Source organism: Hypanus sabinus, chromosome 13 (genome assembly GCF_030144855.1).
Source record: "Hypanus sabinus isolate sHypSab1 chromosome 13, sHypSab1.hap1, whole genome shotgun sequence".
In the NCBI taxonomy this organism is placed as follows: domain Eukaryota; kingdom Metazoa; phylum Chordata; class Chondrichthyes; order Myliobatiformes; family Dasyatidae; genus Hypanus; species Hypanus sabinus.
In genome coordinates this window covers 7,071,695-7,089,894 of record NC_082718.1, presented here as the reverse complement: position 1 = coordinate 7,089,894, position 18,200 = coordinate 7,071,695, and the positions used below count along the sequence as shown (strand labels likewise).

Here is an 18,200-nt window from a genome sequence, read left to right as displayed (position 1 = left end):
TAAGAGTTATTTCTAATATTCCAGTATGAATAAATTATTAGATAAATTATTATCTAATTTATAATTAGATGTCTGATTCTGAAATGGAGAACTTGTATCCAAAGCACCATATGCCCAATCTCAAAGCAGAAGACTTGATAACTCAAAACGAAATGCTTACTTGATGCCATTTGAGCTTTAAAATGTTTATACATTATTGATGAGAAGATTATTCTGAAAATTGCGAGGATGTCGATAGATGGAGGGACATGTGCAACAACGGACTTGGAATTTGAAAGGAGTGGGAGAAGACTTTCTCAAATTACAATGGTATTTATCTTTCAGAAGTACCTCTCTAGTTACAAGTCCATGGCCTTGTGGACTCTTGGCCCTTTGACCTTTTTTCCAACACTTAGCTGATCTTTGCATGTCTCCTTCCTCATTTCCACTTTCCCACCCGATTACCTTATTCCTAAGGGTGATAAACCTTCAAGAGTTCAGGCAGCATCCATCATGAAGGACCCCATTACTCAGGGCATGCTATCTTCTCATTGCTATCAACAGGGAGAAGGTACAAGAGCCTGAAGACAACAAAACAAGAGCCATTGAAACAACACGTTTCACAATATATGCCAGTGATATTAAAACTGATTCTGAATCTACTCTCAGATCTTTGGGGGGAGCGATTCCCAGTGATTCACAACTGCCACAGTGAAAGAAAATTCCACATTATCTCAGTCCGAAATGCCCATCCACTTATCCAGAGAATGTGGCCCTTGCTCTAACCCCACCCCTAAGTGCTTCTAAAGGGGATAATCTCTGCGCATCCACATAGTCAAGACCTTTTGGAATCTAATATATTTCAATGAGATCAGGTATCACTTAATCCGAACTCCATAAAATGTCGGCCTCTCCTACCCATTCTTTTATAGACCAGCTCTCGCATCCAGTTAAAACTATCCAGCACTGTATGATATGAGGTGAGCCAATCTGTGCAAGATATTGCAGGTACAGTCTCACACAAAACCAGGTAAAATTATAGCTGGCATTCATTATAGTAAATGTCTTCGCACCCACCACATCCATCTTATTCATCAACCCCATTTTGTCAGATTTAAATCCTCTCCTTATAACGTTCTCTGAGAGGCAGATCCATTTAGGTTAGTCACGTGTGATGATTATATCTTCAAGTCCTTTCTCGTCTGTTAACTGCCTTCAGAAGTAATAAAGGTAGAAAATAGGAGCAATATTCAACTGATCAGGTGGGAACTGTGTGTGGATTATATGTGTGGAAAATCTTCTTGAAAATTTACCAAACTTTGTATGTTGTTCAACAGATGATCCCTAGCTTAGTGAAAATTTCTGACGGTTTCTTCTTTTATTTCAAATTTCTAGTATACCCAGCAATTTTTTTCCCCAAATTATGTTGTAGTAGCAAGAGTACTGGTTTCAAGTTTAAATTTAATTGTCATTCAACCATACTTGAACACCCATGAACGAGACAATGCTACTCCGGGGCCAGAGTTCAAAACACAGTGCCAACAGTCATCCCCAGCCCATGTCACATATAGACTGCAAAGACACACTAGAGATCAGCAAAATACAGTCACACACAATAATATAGTCTAAGACCCCGAGTCCATGAATGTTGCAGCAGTCAGTGAATTATAACGACTTGCAGGATTTCACATTAACAACGTCCACTAGGCTGTTGCAATCACAAGTAAAGTGACTAAGACGATCACTCGCCGTTAAACTGAATACCACCGTCGCACACCGAACCCTCCAACGCCTCCCTGATGCAGGCAGCAGCATAAGCCACACCAAGTCCAGCTCCTTCAGTTTCTCTGACGGAGAACGAGCAGCTCTCTGATGGGGTAGACCTGCAGTATCTTAAGTTCTTAAGTTCTTGGTGTCCAGCAGCATCTTGCGGTAGTAAAAAAAAATGTTTAAAGAGGACAATTTTTTACTATTACAATGTGGACAACTGCAGCAGACATTGTGTATTTTTCAGTCACTGTTCACCTTCTGAATAAAAGGCACATTTGCCAATCAGTTGAGGAAATGGACAGTCCCAATGAAAGGTCCTGGCCCAAAATGTCGACTGTTTATTCCTCTCCATGGACGCTGCTTGGCCGGCTGAGTTCCTCTGCTATGTTGTGCGTGTTCTTCTGGATTTCCAGCATCTGCAGAATCTCTTGGGTTTAGACTGATTGCACCACCACTTGGTATGGAGGGGTTACTGCAAAGGATCGGAAAAAGCTGCAGAAAGCTGTAAACTCAGCCTGCTCCATCATGGGCACCAGCCTCCCCAGCACTGAGGACATCTTCAAAAGGTGATGCCTCAAAAAGGCAGCACCTGTTATAAGGACCTCTATCCCCCAGGACATGCCCTCTTCATTGCTAACATCAAGGAAGAAGGTACAGGGGAGACACACACACTATTTTAGGAACAGCTTCTTCCCCTCTGTCAACAGATTTCTGAATGGACAAAGGACCCGTGTATATGGCCTCACTGTTTTTTCTTTTGTTCTTTTTGCACAACTTATTAAACTTATATATACACACACATTATGTATCACAATGTACTGCTGCCACAAAACAACATATTTCATGACATATCTCAGTGACATTAAACCTGATTTTGAAAATAGACAGGATTTATTTGTCATTTCTAATCATAATTCTCGTCTCTTGCAGCCTCTCTGGATTCTCACCAGATTCAATCTGTGAAGGAACTGAAGATCATCGAAACCAGAGCCAATAGTATAAAACTCGCTTGGAAACAGGTGCCTGGAATCTCAGGATACCAAATATCCTGGGCTCAATTGAGAGGTCAGGCTGCAATCCTGCTCACATTTATCTGTGTAGGACAGAACGTAACTTACAGATGTGCAATTTAGACCTGCTCTAGGTGACATGTTCTACCTATATTTGCTTAATCACACACAGTCACCTAAAAGGCCCCACCTACAATTTCTGCCAGTGAAATTCTGCTGCTGTTTCTCCATATCCAAGAATTATACCCTTTCAGGTATAAACATCTCTCAACATCCATCATTTTCTTTTTGAATGTGATATTTGGGCTTTGTTGGCCCTGTGCTTGGGGTGCAGTGGCAGAATTCAGAACTTTGCCAGTTTACAGTTTTTGCCGGGTGGGGGGGGGGGGGGAACATTGACTTTATCTGTGCCTGTCTGTCATCTGTCATCTCCGTAGTATCCAACACATCTTCAAGGAGCGGTGCCTCAGAAAAGTGGCATCCATTATTAAGGACCCCCAAATCCCAGGACATAACCTCTTCTCATTGTTGCTATCAGGAGGGAAATACAGAAGCCTGAAGGCACACAGTCAGTGATTCAGGAACAGCTCCTTCCCCTCTGCCATCTGATTTCTGAATGGACATTGAACCCATGAACACAACCTCACTTTTTTATTATTTCTGTTTTTGCACTACTATTTTTAATATTTAATATACACATATGTACTTACTGTAATTCAATTTTTTCTGTATTTATCATGTATTTCATTATACTGTTGCCGTTAAGTTAACAAATTTCACAACAAATGTTGGTGGTATTAAATCTGATTCTGATCTGACTCCTGCAAGAGTGGTCTGCAATGTGAATTACTCTGGATTTTCAGCGTCTGATTTAAAGCTGGAATTGCAACTGAACGCACGAGCACACTCAGAGGCCCAGCTTCAGAAGCAGCTCTGTGGAAATCCCCGGTTATGCTAAGTTCTCATGCACTTCCGCCTTTAATTTTCCCTTCAGGAGGTCTTGAAAGGACACGGATTGTCCCAGCTGATACCACACTTCTTGTGATAAGTGGATTGGAAGAAAGTTCTATATACACCATTCGAGTTGCAACCATGGTTGGGAACAGACGAGGATTGCCCACAGTATTCTCAGCCCAGACACGTGAGTGTATTAGCTTAAGAAATCTGAGAGCATCCCAGTCATGGTGTGTCCTGAATGACAAAATAGTTTTGTTCGACTCTAGACTTTAAATGCAGCCTGCAGTACCTTCAAAAGCCTGCTAAGGGGCAGAAAGGAGCACAATCAAGGATTAAAGCTCAACAGCGCCACAACCAGGGAACACAATGAATTGCAGAGCAAAGGGGTCAAATGTTCCAATTTAAACTTTACAGATCTTCAGCTAAAGTTGATTTTTTGCATGTGTATTTTTTATGAGGATTTAGAATGTGTTCTGTTTACAATTATAATATGTTTTAACTGAAGTTTTCCCAAACACAAGTTTCTGCAGATGCTGGAAATTCAGAGCAACACACAAAAAACACTGAAGGAAATCAGCAGGTCGGGCTGCATCTATGAAAGTGAATAAACAGTCAACATTTTGGGTCGAGATCCATCTTTAGGACCAGCAGCTAGAATGTCCCTAACCCAGAACGACAACAAGCACACTTTGATTTAGGGCCAGAAGGGGAAAGAAACCTCATTGTTTTCTGTGCCAGACTGACATGAAGTGAAGAATAGTGTCCCATGGATACAGGTCTGGAGTGAAGAGTTAGATCTCACTTCTCCCAGTTCTGGGGATTGGGAACACGGAGTGGAAAACTATCCCACTTATTCCTTGCACTGGACACTGAGAGTAAATGGACTGGGAAATTGTATCCTGCTTCTCTGCAGAACTCAACAGACTGGAATTCATTGCATGATTTGACTTTGGATTGGACATATTCAGTCTTAATTTTGTGTTAAAACAATGCTAGCATATCCCTGAAGGTTTATTCTGGTTAAATGTGATATAGGCTCAGAAAAATGGGAAGAGAAGATAATAAACACAAGAGATTCTGCAGACACTGGAAATCCAAAATGCTGGAGGAACTCAGCAGGTCCGGCAGCATCTATGGAAATGAATAAGGAGTTGGTGTTTCAGGCCTTCTTTAGGACCTGTTGAAAGTTCTTGACTGAAATGTCGACTTAGTTCGTTTCCATAGATGTTGCCTAACCATGTACAATAATAGTTTGTTTAGCCACAGAATAAAGACCAAGTCAAAAGTCAATTGTTGAAAACTTTATTTATTAAAATGCAGAAATCATTTGAAAGTAGTAAAAGTAAAGATATACAGTATTTTATAATTTTATTTCATACAGTTCCAAAAATGCCTTGATTCTAACGTATTCATGAAAGAATCTCTTATTTTGTTTCTGTTTAGGCTCTAAACGTAACTCCTCTGTAACAGCAAAACCACCAAAAGCTATTTCAGCAGGTGTACTAACTGCTGGGACTGGACCTAATGCCGCACAACAAGACAGTGGTCACGATGATCTGACTTTACTATCTACAACCAGCCCCGGCATAACCTCTCCCATTGCAAGGAAGGTATCAGCATCTCAGATCACACAGGAGGGACCTGGTAAGTGGCTGACTTGTCTGTGGATCAACCTGCAGAACCCACGTTCAAGTTTATTGTCATTCAACCCTACACAGTGTACAGCTAAATGAAACATTGTTCCTCTGGGGCCAAGGTGGAAAACACAGTACACATAGTCACACCAGCACATACAGTCACAAAATAATATCGTTAGGGCGTTTTGGGGGTTAGCACATATAGCAAATAACTTCAGCAACTGACTTCAGCCACCAAACTTCAGATCTGAATATAGACAGTAGATTAAATTTAAAATGCAGCTCTGAACAATGGGTTCCTAAGAGATGTGAACCACATTTAATTGGAAGACCAGACAACGCTGATTTAAATAAATTTGGGTGTCTATAGTGTGTGGGCAAAGAGGGAGGTGTGAAGTTTATGTGTAGTTAAATGGAAGTATTGTGAATGCATTGTAAATATGGAATTGTCCTTTGATTTTTAGCACATAAAATGTCATGTGGTGTGGATCAAGCAGCCCTTTTCCTCTGAAAGGGGTCTCAACATGATACCTCGGGTGTTCATTTTGTCAAATAAAGATTTCATATTTACTTTCAGTACTTCTCTCTGGTGACTTTGTTCATGTGATAACAATATCTGTTAGGTCAATGAACAGATCCCAGCCTCCCAGGTCAAATTGCATCTAATAACCTATCAACTCATAATGCTGAAACAAAAGGCGATTGTGTTCTTGCTTCATGTAAGAAACAATGTAAACCAGTTTGGTGTTCTGTGGAGTTCTGAAGAAATGTAGGAGGGATTTGATCAGATTTCAGTGGTTTGATGTGGTAGGTGGAAAATAAAAGAAATGAGATGGAAACTAGAAGTAGAGGCAAAACCTGAAGCTTTAGGTGGCATTTTGCAAGAGTGAAGTTAGGAGATATTTTTACACTATGAAGAGTAGGTAGAAGTTTGGAACTTTATTCTACAAATGGGAATTGATGGTTGAAAGTTAATTTAGAATTTAATATTGATGGATATTATTAGTCATCATTAAGGGATATGGGTCAAAGTTGAATGCACAGAGTTGAACATAAATCAGTCAACGTTTCATGAAATGGCCAATAAGCCCCCAACTAAATAATCTTATGTTAAAGATGGACTTTGTTTGTCACATGTACATCAAAACATTGAAACGTACAGTGAAATGCATCATTTACGTCAACAACCAGCACAGTCTGAGGATGTGCTGGGGGCAAGCGTCACCATGCTTCCAGACCCAGCATAGCACACCCATAACTTACTAGCCCTAATCTGAAAATCTTTGGAATGTGGGAGGAAATCAGAGCACCTGGAGGAAACCCACATGGTCATGGGAAGAACATATACAGACAGCAGTGGGAAATGAATCCTGATCTTAGAGCAAGGACTGGAAAATGCCATGCTTACCACTATGGTACTGATCTGCTATTGATGTTGCAGAAGAATTAGCCAAGTTGAATTAGAATGCATGATATCCCTCCCTTTTTCTCTAAAGGAAGGAAAGTTGCAGAAGCTGTAGAAATGGGCCAGTCTGCACAAAATGCAATGGAATTAAATATATCAAACTCTGCCCCTATCATGCTGATGACTCAAGCCATGCAAGTGATATTCATAGAAAGTCCCTATTTTCTGCCTCACTTATCTCCACCCCCCACTCCCACCTTTGATGCATTGTGCAAAAGTTGTGAAGAATACTGGAAGAAAGCATTCCCTCGTTGGATGAAGGAGAGAGAGAACAGGGTGGAATCAGATAGCTCTTGGATTGAGCTAGTTTTGGATAATGGACTGAATGGCCTTCTTCAGTGTTGGGAACACTGGTCTTTTTCCATAAGAAACTGCAAATGCTGTGCCACTTTTCAATTGAAATCAATAGATTTTTTTTATTCAGTAAAAATGTCAAAAACACACAATCAAGCAAGGAAGTAAAGTTGAAGTTCAGACCAGCTCCAGATCTAAAACTGGAGTGGCATTGTAGCATAGTGGTTAGCACAACACTTTACATTACAGGGGACCTGGGTTCAAATCCCACTGCTTCCTGTAAGCAGTTTGTATGTTCACCCTGTGACCTTGTGGGTTTCCTCCAGGTGCTCTGGTTTCCTCCCACAGTCCAAAAATATACCGGTTGGTAGGTTAATTGGTCATTGCAAATTGTCCCGTGTTAGGCTAGGGTTAAATTGGGGGGTTGCTGGGCAGCATGGCTCGAAGGGCTAGCTGACCTAGTCCTTCTTGCCTGCATTTGACCAATATCTCTCTAAAAACCTCTTATCCACGTGCCTATCCAAATGTCCTTAAAACAATTGTGCTTGTTGCTGGAGGCTCTTTTTATATACACACCACCTTCTCTATGAAAACGTTGCCTCTCAGATCCACTTTAAATTTAATCCTCTCTCATGTTAAACCTATACCTTGTAGTTGTCAACTCCTGTACCCTGGGAAAACTCAATGTTCCACTTAAAATGTTTTTTGGTGGGAAAACCATGGTTTTCAGTATTTGTCTGTTCTAGGTCATTTTTGATTTGTAGCACAGTTTCACTAGAAAATATTTCTGCACAGTATAGCGACCAATGATATGCAAGGAGGGTTGAATCCACCAGGGATTTCTATGTTACACCAACTGATTTAGTTTTTTTTCTCCATCAGTTTGTTCCAAGGCCAAGGCCGATGTTGTATTCCTGGTGGACGAATCCTGGAGCATTGGGCAGAACAACTTTAATAAAATCAGAGATTTCCTCTTCAGGATCATCTCGTACTTCCCAAAGATTGGACCTGCAGGGAACCAGGTAAATGGAAAAATCTTAGCCTGGCCAGTCATGGAAACAGGAAGGTAAAACTTCAAGTTCAAGTTTTTTGTCAGCTGACTGTACATATATACGCAACTAAACATGGTTTAGACCATGGTGCACCCACACAACATATACCACACACAGCACATAAACCCAAATATTATACCACAAACACGGTAATACATTATAGTTCAAAATATCTGTGGTAAAGCAGCACAGCACAGGTAAACAGAAAGCAGTTCCTTGATCTACTGACAAGATCACTGGCCTCACAGCCTGAGGGCAGAAGCTGTTACCCAGTCTGGCAGTTCTCGTCCTGAGGCTCCTGTGTCTCCTTCCTGACAGTCGTGGGTCAGAGACTGTGGGAAGGGTAGTAGGGATCCTCAACAATGCTTTGGACCCTTCAGCCTGGTAAATGTCACAAATGGGGGGGGGGGGGAGACCCCAGTAAAACTTGATGTAGACTCTTGTAGTGCTGTGGATTGGTAGTGGGCATCCAGGTTTCAAACACCCATCTCTGTATTTTACTGGACTTACTGTGCCCTCACGTTGCTTTGTACTCGAGAAAGGCCCAAAGTAGCAACCTGTAGCTAATTCTGAAATCATCTTCTTTTAATTCTGTAAACCCATTTTAACTGGTCCCATCGTCTTAAATATATTTGCTTACTTGTATGCTGTCTTAATAGTTTTAAAAAGCTATGTCAGGTTATCTCTGAACCTTAGAGACTGAAGGCACGATATTGGTTCCTAGTGGGCAAACATTTTAATTCCGATTCCCATTCCAACATGTCGGTCCATGGCCTCCTCTTGTTCCATGATGAGGCCACCCTTCAGGGTGGAGGAGCAACACCTTGTATTCCTTCTGGTTAGCCTCCAACCTGATGGCATAAGTATCAATTACTCCTTCCGGTAAAATAAATTTTCCCTCCTCCTCCACTCTTCTTCCCTCCTCAGGCCTCTTACCTTTTCTCACCTGACTATCACCTCCCCCAGTGTCCCCTCTTCCCTCCCTCCCTTTCTCCTATGGTCCACTCTCCTCTCCAACCCTTTACCTTTCCTACCCACCTGGCTTCAACTATCACCTTCTAGCCATCCTCCTTTCCCTCTCCCTATCTTTTTATTCTAGTTTCTTTCCCCTTCCTTCTCAGTCATGAAGAAGTGTCTTCACCTGAAATGTTGACTTTTATACTGCCTGACCTGCTGAGTTCCTCCAGCATTTTATATGTGTTGCTCTGGATTTCCAGCATCTGCAGAATTCCTCGTGTGTTCAAAATATAGTATTTTTGCAAAGCTGTGTTATAGAGAGTGCTTGATTTAACTTCAAGCCAACTTTTCATTCATATTTTAAGAACTGAGGACAGACTTCTGTTTACAACTTGTCATTAAAGAAAGCAATATAGATGGAAATTTCCTTACATCTGATTTTGATCTTACAAGTGGCAGATGTTGTGTTAACAAAGCTTCTATCACAATGAAGGAGCCTTACCGTTGGGCCAGAGACTGAGCCCGTGACCTTCCTGCTTAAGTGGTTGACTTGCACATTGGTAGTACAACCTCCAGCAAAGCCATGGAAGGGACTTCCTCCTTAAATATAACCATATAACAATTACAGCACGGAAACAGGCCATCTCGGCCCTTCTAGTCCGTGCCGAACGCTTACTCTCACAAAAAATATAAAAAAAACACAAAAGAATATAAATTGTTTCTGTGAGATTATGTCATTGGAAAATCAGACTTAACTGTTACCTGCTTCAACATCAAGTCATAATCTCGTTTATACTGTTCCATCATTAAGGTGAGTTTGTATTTGAAGATGCTGGTTGACATGAACCATTCCTGTGGTTTCTTTGCACTCGACAGGTAGCTGTGGTTCATTATAGTGACAATCCCAGGACTGAGTTCCCACTTAACCAGTACAAGGACAGGAATTCAGTATTGAGAGCAGTCAGAGGAGTGCATTATGGAGGAGGAAACACCAGGACAGGTAAATAAACCATTTGACTTGATCTATACTTGTTGTTATCCACACTTGTAAGCTCCCTGAACTTAAAACAGAGTCTCCAGTGGTAGTAAACTACCTGCCTTCTGATCTTCAGGAGTCAAGCATGCCAATGTGCACAGACCATGTAACCATCTCATTCCTGTCCTACTAAGGGCAACATCATTCATTTTGTCAAGTTCCACAACAAGTTTAATTGAGATAATCAGCCATTGTTCTAAATCCACAGAGTATAAACCTAGCCTGGTTCATCTTGTATAGGATAACCATTGGCAACCCTTCACCTAAACCCTTCTACCAGAGTTTAAACATCCTTAGTGAGGGAGACCAGACCACTATGTAATATTCTAATGCAGTCTTACCAGGGAGTGTATAGTTGAGTCAAGCTGCTTCTACTCTGGTGCTCAATCCTCTTACAAAAACAGCCAATTAATCTTTTTCCTTTTTAATTGCTTGTTTTAGCTGAATTACCTACAATATTTTACATTGCTACCAAATGAGCATATTTGAAGTGCTTATTTGTAAAGTAGTTTACAAATAAACTTGTAAATAAATTTGTAAAGTAGTTTATTTGTAAAGTAGACCCCTGAGGTCAGGCCAGGCACTGAAGGAAGTGACTTTCCATTGGATCAAGGCTAATCTTAGAGCTCAGGTCTACATTTCCACCTGCCACTTGATCACCTAATTCCACTAACCTCAAAAAATCTATAGATCATGAATATATTCAATGGTTGTCTTTGAAGTTCCAAAGATTGGAAAATCTTTAAGTAAAGGACTGTCTAATCTCCGCCTTAGTTGGCCAGTCTGAAAATGTGAGACATTGGCCCCTGGCTTTAACAGAGGGAAGAGGTTCAGAAATGTGCAAGCTTCAATGAACCTTTCATTCTTCTGAACAATGAATATTGCCCTTCTCAATCTCTTCTCTTTAGACAGTCCCTTTATCCTAGTGCATCTCAGGGGTAAATTTATCCTTTCTTACTCAAACCAAATCTACACACGCTGCATCTGATGATGCATTACCCCGTACAGCTTTATGTACATCCTACTCTAGTGTGTTTTTGCTTTCCCTTCTGTTTTCCCAGGCAAAGGCATTGGTTATGTCTTAAAGGAGCTATTCCAGACAGCTGCTGGGATGCGACAAAATGTCCCCCATATCCTGGTCCTGCTGACTGACGGGCGCTCACAAGATGCCTTGGAAGTACCAGCGAGAGTGGCTTTTGGTTTAGGTATGGATTGTTTGAGCTTGGAGCTATCGATACAAGGATCTTGAGTCCAGTGTTCGTTAAATTTACTGATTCAGCTCTGTAGGCTGATTTCCTAACTCAGGCACTGGATTTGCAGGAATTCTTTACAATCAGTGTGGTGCGTAGCCAGGAGGTTAAGGCATTGGACTAGCGATCTGAAGGTCGTGAGTTCGAGCCCCAGCTGAGACAGCCTGTTGTGTCCTTGAGCAAGGCACTTCACCACACACTGCTCCAGTCTACCCAGCTGAAAATGGGTACTGGCAAAATGCTGGGGGTTAACTGGCGTCCTATCCGGGGGGAGTCTCATACTCTCAGTCGCTTCACGCCATGGAAACCAGCATAAGCACTGGCCTGATGAGCCCACAAGGCTCAGGACTGACTTTAACTTAACTTTAGAATCAGGATAGGATCTTCAAAATAAGTTTATTATCACTGCCTTATTTGACATGAAATTTGTTGTCGTGGTATTTTTATGGCAAAGCCATAAATATACCGTCAATTATAAAATAAAAAAACAAACAAAAGGAATAGTGCATGAATCATTTAGAAATCTGATGATAGAAGAGAAGATGTTGCTGAATAGTCAGCTGTGGGCCTTAAGATTCCTATACCTCCTCTCTGATGGTAGTAACAAGAAGAGGGCATAGGCTGTATAGTGAGGCTGCTTAATGATGCATGCCACCTTCTCAAGGAAACAACTCTTGAAGATGAAGATTTATAGAGCTTTTTCAGAAATTGTCGACTCAATGCAGATCTAAGATCCAAAGGGAACAATGGTATATCAAACCTGGTTGACTTACTACGTAGCACATTGAGCTATTGGGATAACTTAGAGAACTTTTTAAAGGTTAAAGTCAAAAAGGAATTAACTGAGTTTCAACATGACTGGACAAGATCTCATGCACATCTACAAAGGTATGATGGACCAAGTAGTTCTGGTTTTTTCCCTCCTAAGTAGTCACATCTTATTTAAACATCTTATTTGATTTAATGTTGGAAACTTTGGGAAAGGGAGATGGTTTTCAGAACATCTCAAAGGAAATGAGGAAACTGCAGATTAATATTGTTACAATATTATTGTACCTCATTATGATCTTGCACATTATTGTTTACCTCCTTTGGTAGCTTTTACACTTTATTCTGCGTTATTTGTCATAGGGTGACTAGGTAACTTCAGCTTTATCTTCCCTCACGCTGAATAGTGAACTCAATTGCAGAGAAGTCGCACAAAATTAGAGGAAAAAAATCCAACAATGCTTTATTGGATTCCTGTCAGTCAAGCTACAGCAGACAGTCCAAAAGACTAGAGATTCCTACAACCAAAGATAGGGCTTTACTTACAAAAGACAATTCCAAAACTGAACAAACAAACAAGGGATGAGGAAACTTGTAAGGGGACACAAGCATGCACAGGAAATAACAATGAACTAATAATTAGATTCAATCACAAACAAGAGAAAATCTGCAGATGCTGAAAATCTAAGCAACACACAAAATGCTGGAGGAACTCAGCAGGCCAGGCAGCATCAATGGAAAAGAGTACAGTCAACCTTTTGGGCCAAAACCCTTCAGCAGGACTGCCCTTGTAAAGCAATAACTTCAAGCAAACTTTTCTGGTAACTGTTCATCAGTTCTGTACATTAGATTGGAGGAATTTTAGGCCATTACTCTTTGCAAAACTGCTTCATCTCTGGGATGTTGGTGGGCTTCCTTGCATGAACTGCTTGCTTCAGTTCCTTCCACAGCATTTCTATAAGGTTAAGGTCAGGAAAATACGAATTCCAAAATACGAATTTTCTTTTTAAACCTTCCTGTTGTTGTTGTACTCTTGTCTTTCAGATCATTGTCTTGTTGCATTATCTAACTTGTATTGAGCTTCAGGAGATGGACTGCTACTCTGAATTTCTCCTGTAAAATGTCTTGATACAATTTTGAATTTGTTGTTTCTTCAATATTTGCAAGCTGCCCTGAAGCAGCAAAGAAGCTCCTAACCATGATGCTCCTTCCACCATACTACACAGTTGGGATGAACTTTTGGTTTGGGTATGCAGAGCTCTTTCCCCTCCAAACATAACAAAATGCATTTCTGCTAAGAAGTTTAACTACTGTCTCATCTGTCCACAGAACATTGTCCCAGAAGTGCCTAAAAATCCAGGCAGTCTTCTGTAAACTTGAGATGTGCAGCAATGTTTTTTTGGAGAGCTGTGGTTTCCTGTGAGGTGTCCTTCCATGAACACCATTCATGTTTTTCTTATACAGGACTCATGGACAGAGACTTCAGCAGGTTCTAGAGCTTTCTCCAGGTCTTTTGCTGTTACTCTTGGATTGTTTTTCAAGTCCTTCAGCAATGTACATTGTGCTCTTGGGGTGATCTTTGCTGGATACCATCTCCTAGGGAAAATAGTCACAGTACTGAGTTTCCTCCATTTGTAGACAATTTCTCTTATTGCGGACTGACGAACAATCAGGTCTTTCGAAATGCTTTTGTAGCCTTTTCCAGATTCATGCATCTCTACAATTCTTCTCAGGTCCTCTGAAAGTTGTTTTGATCAGGGCATGGTGCACATAAACAGATCTTTCTAGAGAAGAGCAAGCTCTGTCAGAGCAAGGCACCTCTCCAACCCACACCTTCAATCTTATCTCATTGATCAGAACACCTGGCTCCAAATAGCTTTTGTAGAAGACATTACCCCACAGGTTCACATGCTTTTCCCAACAAATACATGTAATATTGGATCATTTTCTCAAAAAATTAATGAACAAGTATAATGTTCTTTGTTATTTATTTAATTGGGTTCTCTTTATCTAGTTTTAGGACTTGCATGAAAATTGATCTCATTTTAGGTCATATTTATGCAGATAGAGAGAAAATTTTACATAGTTTACATACTTTTTAGCACCACTGTATATCAGTCAACAAAGCACATGTAATAATTGGAGCTCACTGTGCATAATCAATCCAGTTTGCTTCAGATTGTTTACTCCCAGTACTCAAACAATTCTCAGTTGGATAAACAATCTGAGCAAAAAAAAATCCATGAAAAGTACAAGGAAAAACAAGTTGAACTTTTTGCAATGTCTTTCTTTCTTTTTCAATCTTTTTATTGAATTTCATATGTATAAAGAGAAACACAACATAATATAAATAGGTTATAAATGCATTAGGTTTAAAGTTAAATTTATAATAGGATAACAATATCTTATTAAATATCAACCAAAAAAAACTTATAATAAACAATCAAACCTATTTTGATTGAACATGAAAAAGAATAAAAATAGTCATCAAAAGAAAAAAAAGTAAAAATGCACGAAGAAATGTATATTAAAAAAAATAAACCTAAACTAACATGGGCAATAATACCAGTTTATATGAGTATGATAGTGTCAAAAACTCTGGAACTCCATACCAGAACAAGAATAAAAAGAGAAAAGGTCTGGAAGAGGCCAAATTAATTCATATGAAAGTGTTGAATGAACGGTCCCCAAGTTTCTTCAAATTTAATTGATGAATCGAAAATAGTACTTCTAATTTTTTCTAAACTCAGACAAGAGATAGTTTGAGAAAACCACTGAAATGTGGTAGGAGGGTTTACTTCTTTCCATTTTTGTAATATAGACCTTCTGGCCATTAATGTTACAAAGGCGATCATTCGTCTAATTGAAGGGGAAAGTCGACTACCATCCTCATTTGGTATACCAAAAATTGCAGTAATAAAATGAAGTTGTAAATCAATATTCCAAATTGAGGAAATGGTAGCAAATATGTCCTTCCAATAGTTATGTAAAGTGGGACATGACCAAAACATATGGGTCAATGAGGCCACATCTGAATGACATCTGTCACATTGAGGGTTAATATGAGAATAGAATCGAGCAAGCTTATCTTTAGACATATGAGCTCTATGTACGACCTTAAATTGTATTAAAGCATGTTTAGCACATATAGAAGAAGAATTAACCATTTGTAAAAAATTTTCCCATTTTTCTGTTGATATATTATATTGAAGTTCTTTTTCCCACTCTTGTTTAATTCTACCTGATATTTCTGGTTGTATCTTCATAATCCTATTATAAATAAAAGCCACTAATCCTTTCTGACAAGGATTCAGGGTAAAAATCATGTCTGAAAAATCTATCAAAGTTGAATTTGCAATGTCATGTGCCAGCTGAATAACAAAGTTATTGGCACATTCTCTGTGAAAATCTTAGTCTGCGTGAGGATTTTCTGACGTGTATCTGTCCAAAATTGGGTTCTGTGAGCATTTCACCATATTCTTCTGCTATGTTCGTTGTTAGTCTCCATTTTTTGTCTTTCTTCTTCTCTTTCCCTCAAAATTCCTTCTATCCAATGCTCTTGCCAAGAAAAAAAAGGCTGCCCATTCTTTTCCCATACATCTTATTAGCCAAAGTGTTAACAAAACAAATCCTATTAGCTAACTACAACAAGCCTATCTTAACCAACTGCATTATAATTTAAGACAGCAAAACAAAATACTTGATTGTATAATGCAATTAAATAAACTATATCTGTATTTGGAGGAAATCGGCAGAAAATAAAATGCCCAACAACATAACTGCATTAATAAAACAAGCATGATTGTAATCCAGGGTATTACACAGGAAATCACTGTAAGTTTAGGTGATGAAAGTAGGTTCAATAATTGCATGCAAAAGGACTATTGAACAAATAATGAAGCTACAAGAGTCCCAGTGAAGAGCAGGGTGGTGGGACTTATTGGGAAGTTCTTTCAAAGATCTCTACTTTCATAATGGGTTGAAGGAGCTACCTCCCACATTTGTAAAATGTGGGATTACAATGCTTTTCTATGCATACTTAAAAAGATAAAAACATATTGAGACTAATGATAAGGAAGTAATTGTGTTGAGAACTTCTTTGCATCACAACTCATGAGGCACAAAATCAGGGACAAACAATCTTTGCCTTTCAGGTATTAGGATCATTCCTGTGGGGATTGCAAGTGCAGATATGGAGGAACTCAAGAAGATCATCTACAGTGGCCATCAGAATAATATATTCTTTGCCAACACCTTCAATGAGTTGCCTTTGATTGAGAGGGACCTGGTAGAAAGAATCTGCACTGAAGCCACTTTAACAAAGGTAGGGTCTGGTCATTGTCATAGTCGGCCTCCTTGTGTTTGCTCACTGTGTTCCATTACAGATGAGTTACACTGATATCCTAGGGTATGCACCACCGAGGAGGCTTACTACAACAGTAATAATGATGTTCAACTTTAGTTGCGACCAGAGAAGTTTAAAGGGGAGCTTTGATGGAGGTGTTGAAAATCTTTAAGTGTCTTGATGAGGTAAATTGGGAGAGATAACTTCTGTGCTCAAAGGTTGATGATGAAATAAGGGAAGAACTAAACGTTATATGAAGAAACATTTTATTTCACGGTGGTCTTTATCATCTGGATTGCATTGCCTCAAAGACAGGTAGAAGAAAAAATTAAAATTGGATATTAGATTACTACCTGCAAATGAAATCTTGGCAAAACTGAGTAAAAATGAAGAAGTAGGCTAATCAAACAGCTGTTTCAAATGTAACACCGACTTGATTGAATAACTAGTCTTGATTCTTCTTTCATCACGATTTAGTCTTTGTTTGAATGTAATCTTTCATTGATTCAATCTTATTTCTTTATCATGCTGTGAATGCTTGTAAGAAAATGATTCACAGATGACATATAAGTACTTTGATAAATTTACTTTGAACTATCAATGTGAATATGTCATCAATTAAAGCAAAAGTGCAGCTTGGTGACACAACAACATACAGCTTCACAAATCAGAACATGATCAATAATTCTTGTGCAGCTTAGTTTCACAACAGTGTTCAGCTTCATAATCATGGAACATGCTCAATTATTCTCTACGTATTGAGTAAACATGAGGCATGACCAACACCCGCTTCCCAAGAAAGAAATATCAGAGTTGGTACTGTGTGTATCATAGTAGAAAAGCCAAGGCAGAGACTATTAAACTTTTTTTCTATCAGTTTCCCTATCCTCTTGGATGTGGAAGCCAAAAGCCACTTAAGCTAAAGGACGCATTTAGACATTTGTAGTTTTTGCCCTATATTTGTTTCCACTATTATTTGAATATTTCATTTGCCTCCTTGCTCACTGGACCTGAAGATCTATTCCAGAGCAGTTTTCTGCCTGCTTAAAGCTTTGGTCTCCATGATCCTTTATCGGGAAATTCAGCACTTGCTGTAGTAAGCGTTAAATTAGATGGAGAGCCATGAGATGAAAGTTGTTTCCCAGCAGAGCTTCTAGTTAGCATCTTAAATTGCAAAAATTTACCCAAAAATTACCTTTAGCTTTAGATTTCCTTTAATGACCTCAGATTTATTGCTAAGAACTTGTCCAAGTTGATCCCACCTATGAAATGCCTACAAAAGTCACTGAAGAGCTGAAGCAATCGGAAATATTAACAGCACAACCCTGGGTCTCTATTTTCCTTTGAAATTGCAACAGCCAGATTTTCTTTAGGGTCATACAAAAGTATAGCACAGAAACAGACCCTTTGGCCCATCCAGCCCATTCCAAACAATTTAAACTTCCTAGTTCTATTGACATGCATGAGGATCATAGCCCCACCCATACCCCTCCAATCTCCATACCTATCTAAACTTCTCTTAAATATTGAAATCGAACTCACATGCACCACTTGCATTGGCAGTTTGTTCCATACACTCACAGCCTTCTAAGTGAAGAGGTTTCCCCTCAAGTTCCACTTAAATGTTTCACCTCTTACCCTTACCCCATGGCCTCTAGTTGTAGTCTCACCCAACCTCGG

The 18,200-nt window shown here is 39.5% G+C and overlaps 1 protein-coding gene across 1 annotated transcript in view; it reads left to right on the top strand.

The window, feature by feature from the left end:
* LOC132403613 (collagen alpha-1(VII) chain-like) overlaps positions 1 to 18,200 on the top strand; it is a 414,548-nt gene that overhangs the window by 110,797 nt on the left and 285,551 nt on the right. Inside the window, exons 16-22 of the mRNA XM_059987065.1 lie at positions 2,680 to 2,814; positions 3,754 to 3,900; positions 5,160 to 5,360; positions 7,995 to 8,134; positions 9,998 to 10,121; positions 11,219 to 11,362; positions 16,330 to 16,499. Coding sequence (XP_059843048.1) covers positions 2,680 to 2,814; positions 3,754 to 3,900; positions 5,160 to 5,360; positions 7,995 to 8,134; positions 9,998 to 10,121; positions 11,219 to 11,362; positions 16,330 to 16,499 — 1,061 coding nt within the window. The remainder of the gene's footprint in view (positions 1 to 2,679; positions 2,815 to 3,753; positions 3,901 to 5,159; positions 5,361 to 7,994; positions 8,135 to 9,997; positions 10,122 to 11,218; positions 11,363 to 16,329; positions 16,500 to 18,200) is intronic.